Here is a 6000-nt window from a genome sequence, read left to right on the forward strand (position 1 = left end):
TTTCCATCCCCTGGCTCATCCCCGCCCCCGCGCTGGGGCCATCTGGGATCACCTGTGATAAACTATGTGCAGTGAAATCCCCATCTCAGGCTCTGCTTCAGGGGGAAGATCCTGGAGCGGGGACGGAAACCCTGAGTGGGGGCTGGAGTCTCCGCATGGGCCAGCCAGGTGTATGGGGGCAGGGCCCAGAGGGGACCGGATGGTGACACACAGGCAGCCCTGGGCCCTTGACTCTTCTCCCCACCCGCGGCTGACTCAGAGCTGACTCAGGGTGGGCCTGAGTCCCCCTCGGCTTCTGTCTTCCCTGGCACGTCTGGGGTGGCTCTTCTGAGTCCGGCCAGGGTCCATGAGACACAGGATCTGAGAGATAGCAGTTGCCTTGGGTAGGCGGCCACACAGAAGGTGCTCCCCGCAGGCTCCCTTATCAGCTCAGCTTTGGCGTGGGGGCCAAGGTCTGGTCCATCTGGTGATAGGGAGAGCCCAAGGGAGGAAGCAGAAGGCGAGTACCATGCACCTGCGCTGTTTGTGTGGGGCTCCCAGTTTCACTGCCCCTGCAGGGTTGGCGGGGACAGGCCTGGCCCGGGACAGGAGGGAGGGGGACAGGGTGGGAGAGCCGGGCGGGCAGAGGAGGCCCTGGCTCTCGCCTCTGGGGTCTCTGGGCACTGTCAGGCCTCGGGGGGCTGAGCTTCCCCCCCACCCAGAGGAGGAGATTTGTCAGTGGTCACTCCACCCCTAACTGTCCCCTCTGTTATCAGGTTGTTAGTATTAATTAACAACTGTTGCTAAGGTTGACAGTGCAAGGGTGTGTCCCAAGCACAGGTGGCGAGGTCTCAAGAGAGGGCTGGGCGGAGAGGGGGTCTGAGGCTGGGCGGGGTGAGGGTGGGCAGGGTGGGGGCGGGGGTTCGGAGGGCCAGCTCTTGCTTTGGGAAGTGGGCCAAGGGGAGACCCCAGCACCTCACCAGGAGGCTCATCGAGAGAGTGGGACAAAGGCAGGAGGGCAGGAGAAGGTGGATCATTAACTAGCTGGGAGCCCTGGGAGGTGTGAGGCTCAGCCCCATTGGTCCCAGCCGAGTCAGGCCAGGCTGTCCGTAACAGGGAGGCTGCCTAGCTGTGCACCCCCAGTTTCAGTGCATGAGCCACCCAGACAAGCACGGTGTGTCTCCAGGAGCCAGCCCTTGGCTGTCCCCGGCTGTCCCCGTAGCCTAGCCCCACTGCCCTCGGACCCCTTCCCCTGCACTGGGATGGCGGAGGCCGGCCTGAGGGGCTGGCTGCTGTGGGCACTGGTCCTGCACTTGGTGAGTGTGGGTGCTGGTGGCCCCTCCACCACCGCCTGCCTGGGGGGTTGCTGTGCCAGGGGCTGCATGGCCGGCGAGGAGGGCCTGGAGTCTGAGGCGCTGGTCTGTGGACGGAGGAGGGATCCCAGGTGGTCCCAGCAGGGGTGCGGGGTGGGGGTCCCGGGGACCGGGGATGACGGAGTGCCTCCCATCGCTGGTGCGCCGTGGACGTCCTGGCCTGAGGCGGGAGCGCAGGGGTGAGGGAGGGTCCTGTCCTGGGATGCTGTGGGGTGGGCTCAGGGGGATCACCTGACGAGGATTTAGCATCTGGAGGCCGGGGGAGTTCTGGGGCTCTTGCCTCGAGTTTCTCCGTCACTCGCACGTCCGGGAGGACGGGCGAAGGCTTTCGGCCCCAAGCAGGTGAGGGCCGGGGAAGCTCTGCACAGAATCTCCAAGAGGGGCCCTGGGCCTCCGGGTGTGGGCTGCAGCTCCGGCAGACGGCGGGACCTTCGAAGCCATCGTGCCCCAAGGGCTCAGGGCCACTTGGACTCAGCCCCCGACCCGTCAGGGGCCACCGTGTCCCAGCAGGACCACCCCGCAGCCTCCAGGGGTCTCCCAGCCCACCCCGTTCTCCCCACCTGTCTCCTCACCCTCCGCCATGACCTTGCTAAATGCAGGTCTGTCCGGGCACCTCCCTCTCCAGTGACCCCCGCCACTCAGGATGACGGCCCGGCTGTGCCTGCCCACCCATTGGCCCAGACGTGGCGGGAGGCACCCCACCTCTCCCTGGGTCCCCCGGCGGTCCACCCACGCGTGCCCCGGCCACGGGTCCTCCCGCCCGCACTGCCCGCCACCTCCCGAAGCGCTGCCTGGTGCTGGGGCCCGTGATGACGCCGCCCTGCCCCCTAGGCCCAGGGCGCGCTGTACACGCCGATCCACCAGCCCGGCTACTGCGCTTTCTACGACGAGTGTGGGAAGAACCCGGAGCTGTCCGGGGGCCTGGCCCCTCTGTCGAACGTGTCCTGCCTGTCCAACACGCCTGCCATCCACATCACAGGCCACCACCTGGCCCTCCTCCAGCGCATCTGCCCCCGCCTCTACTCGGGCCCCAACACCACCTACGCCTGCTGCTCTCCTAGGCAGCTGGTGTCCCTGGAGGTGAGCCTGGCGGTCACCAAGGCCCTCCTCACCCGATGCCCCGCCTGCACCGACAATTTCGTGAACCTACACTGTCACAACACCTGCAGCCCCGACCAGAGCCTCTTCATCAACGTGACCCGCGTGGCGGGGGGCGGGGGCGGCCGGCCCCCGGCCGTGGTGGCCTACGAGGCTTTCTACCAGAGCAGCTTCGCCCAGCGGACCTACGACTCCTGCAGCCAGGTGCGCATCCCCTCGGCCGCCACGCTGGCCGTGGGCACCATGTGCGGCGTCTACGGCTCCGCCCTCTGCAACGCTCAGCGCTGGCTCAATTTCCAGGGGGACACAGGGAACGGCCTGGCCCCCTTGGACATCACCTTCCACCTGCTGGAGCCGGGCCAGGTCCCCGGGAGCGGGATGCAGCCTCTGAACACGGACATCAGGCCCTGCAACGAGTCCCAGGGGAACGGCACGGTGGCCTGCTCCTGCCAGGACTGCGCCGCATCCTGCCCGGTCATCGCCCGGCCCCAGGCCCTGGACGCCACCTTCTACCTGGGCCGGATGGCAGGCGGGCTGGCCCTCGTCATCATCCTCTGCTCTGCACTCGCCCTGCTCACCGCCTTCCTGGTGGGGACCCGCCTGGCCTCGGCCCGCCGCCGCCGGGACAAGATGCCGGCCCCCAAGGCAGGCGTAAGCCTGTCTGACAGACTCAGCCTCTCCACCCACACCGTCCTCAGCCAGTGCTTCCAGGGCTGGGGCACGTGGGTGGCCTCGTGGCCGCTGACCATCCTCCTCCTGTGCATCGCCGTGGTGGTGGCCTTGTCGGGAGGCCTGGCCTTTGTGGAGCTGACCACGGACCCCGTGGAGCTGTGGTCGGCCCCCAGCAGCCAAGCCCGCAGTGAGAAGGCGTTCCACGACCAGCATTTCGACCCCTTCTTCCGGACCAACCAGGTGATCCTGAGGGCCCCCAACCAGCCCGGCTACCACTACGACTCCCTGCTGCTTGGGCCCAAGAACTTCAGCGGGATCCTGGCCTCGGACATCCTGCTGGAGCTCCTGGACCTGCAGGAGACGCTGCAGCACCTGCAGGTGTGGTCGCCCGCGGAGCAGCGCAACATCTCGCTGCAGGACATCTGCTTCGCGCCCCTCAACCCGCGCAACGCCGGTCTCTCCGACTGCTGCGTCAACAGCCTCCTGCAGTATTTCCAGAACAACCGCACGCGCTTGCTGCTCACGGCCAACCAGACGCTCATGGGGCGGACCTCCCAGGTGGACTGGAGGGACCACTTCCTCTACTGTGCCAAGTGAGTGCCCGGCGGCCCGCTCCAGCCGGGGCTGCCGTGGGCGCCAGGGCTCCCGCCTGGCTCCGCGTCTCGGTGGCTCGGTCTCGGGCTGCACCACGCCCTCTCCCCCCAAGCCTCCCCCCCGGGCCCCACTCGCTGGCGCAGATTCGCGCGGGGCCATCTCGGCCTCCCCGGTTCCGACTCCACTCGGACTCGGCAGCGGCACCCTTGCATGTCCTTGCTGTGTGTGTTACAGAGCAGTGTGATGGCCCCACACGTGGTGGGCTTCTGTGCGGGCCCCTGAGGCCAGCAGGGTGCCCCGCGAGGTGCTCTCGGGCCAGGGCAGGGGCTGGGGCTCGCCTCAGGCTCCGCGCGCCTGGGCTGGGGGCCCCCTGTGCAGGAGGTGGCCACGCAGCCTGGTGCTTTCTGGGTTCGGTCCCCAGCGGCCTCCGCTCTGCCGCGGTGTGGGCCAGGATCCTAACGAGGCCTCTGGGCCTTGGGGCTGGGAGTGAGGACTCCCAGGCCACCACGGCCTGGAGGGCAGCAGGTGGGCAGGCAGTGGCCGAGGCTCTCGGAGGCTGCAGCAGGCAGAGGTCCTCGGCGTCTGGAGAGACCCAAGTCCCCACAGAGCTCTAGACAGATAGGACACAGGTTCTATCTACTGACACCTCCCACACGAGAAAGCAAAACTGAGAAATGAGAAAATCTGTATTAGTTCTTTACAAATCACAGTAATGAGCCCATTGCATGCCCACAGAAGTAGCATAGTGTCTTGCTTAATAGAAGACAGCTGGATCCTGGCGTCTGCGTGTGGTCTGTCGGTCGGAGGCAAGCGAGAACACTTGGCCTCGCCCCTGTGCGGCCAGACGAGGGAGGCGTGTTGCGACAGCCTTCGACATACCTGGGGTTAGCTCTGATACCACGCCAGTCAGCGGTGGTTGTCTTCTAGGTGTTAGTTGCCATATGGAGTCTGAAGCCATGTTGCTAAACCGTCTGTACCCCTTATATCCGAGGGCAAATGAGGGGGGAAAGGCAAAAAGCGTCGTAGTGTTACCATGAAAATAAGTTTGGCCTTGCAGACCCTGGGCCCTGACGCCACACTGAGAACCACTGGATTAGAGGAGAGAGACCCAGGGCTCTGCCCCTCGGGGAAGCCCACGGTTTGGGCCACTTCCCAGAGTTTGTGCCTCGGCCCCAGCTGGCCCTCAGAACTAGCAGGTCAGGGAGGAAGCTCTGGTCCCAGGTCTAGTCCTCATGTTGGCTTTATTTTGATTTTGGATGCTCACAACGGCTATTGGGTGGACTGATGATCCCCATTCGAGACAGGAAAATGGGCCCAGGGGTGTAGTGAGCTGCTCCAGGTCACAGGGAAACCAGCACGCCCAGGACAGCTGGTGACCGACGTGGTCACTCGCAAAGAGCACTTTGTCCAGGTGCCCAAGGTGTGCTTGCAGGAAGGCTCAGTAGAGACGTGCCCGAGGTCCCGGGCTGGTCACCTGTCCACAGAAAGAAGGAGCTGAACTCAGGGCCTGGAGGGTTCCAGGCCGGCCAGGGAAGAGGTTGAGCAGCTCGAGGCCCAGGCAGCTGTCTTGTGCTGACTCCAGGGGCGAAGTCCTGGCGTCCCCCAGGGGGCCGTGTATGTGATGCCCACCCACCTCGTCCGGGCTGCGGCCCTGAGCCCGGAGCCTCGGGCAGGTGTGCGGGGAGAGGGTCCACTGTGGGTTGGGCCGCACGAAATCCTGTTGAGAGAAATGGTTCTGACCCTGGGGTCAGGTGCTGGTGCTAACAGCCTGGGGCTGGATGCCAGGCCTGGCAATGGGCACAGGGACAGGAAAGGTCCTTCCTTCTGTCCCCAGTGCCCCGCTCACCTTCAAGGACGGCACGGCCCTAGCCCTGAGCTGCATGGCTGACTACGGGGGCCCGGTCTTCCCCTTCCTTGCCGTGGGGGGCTACAGAGGTAAGCCGGTGGCCCCAGGGGAGGCCAGCAAGGGGGCAATATGGGGCAGGGGCAGTGGCGGGAGGGAATAGTGATGGGCTCTTGCTGCTTGGGGGTGGCCAGGTTTGGCGGGGGCTGGCGGGGGCCGCAGACCTGCCATCTCCTTCAGCTTCTCCCAGCCTGCTCAGGTCCTCTGGTCTGTGCCTGGGTTCACAGGCCCTGCCATTGGCTGAGAAAGGGAAGTCGGGTGGAGGGGTTAGACAATGACTTGGATACGGAAGGTTGGCGAGGGGAGCAGGGGTGAGGCTGGAGTGGGGGAGGGGAGCAGTGGTGAGGCTGGAGTGAGGGGGAGGCAGGGATGGAGCTAGAG

The 6000-nt window shown here is 65.8% G+C and overlaps 1 protein-coding gene across 1 annotated transcript; it reads left to right on the top strand.

The window, feature by feature from the left end:
* The first annotated feature begins 1098 nt into the window (after window positions 1–1098).
* NPC1L1 (NPC1 like intracellular cholesterol transporter 1) lies at window positions 1099–5863 on the top strand. The gene is made up of 4 exons (XM_081799723.1): window positions 1099–1295; window positions 2184–3715; window positions 5551–5651; window positions 5847–5863. The coding sequence occupies exons 1-4, from the start codon at window positions 1242–1244 to the stop codon at window positions 5861–5863; spliced, it is 1704 nt and encodes a 567-aa protein (XP_081655849.1). The 5' UTR covers window positions 1099–1241.
* Window positions 5864–6000: the final 137 nt, after the last annotated feature.

This window comes from Leptonychotes weddellii, chromosome 12 (assembly GCF_054177405.1).
Source record: "Leptonychotes weddellii isolate Sample4059 chromosome 12, ASM5417740v2, whole genome shotgun sequence".
NCBI lineage: Eukaryota > Metazoa > Chordata > Mammalia > Carnivora > Phocidae > Leptonychotes > Leptonychotes weddellii.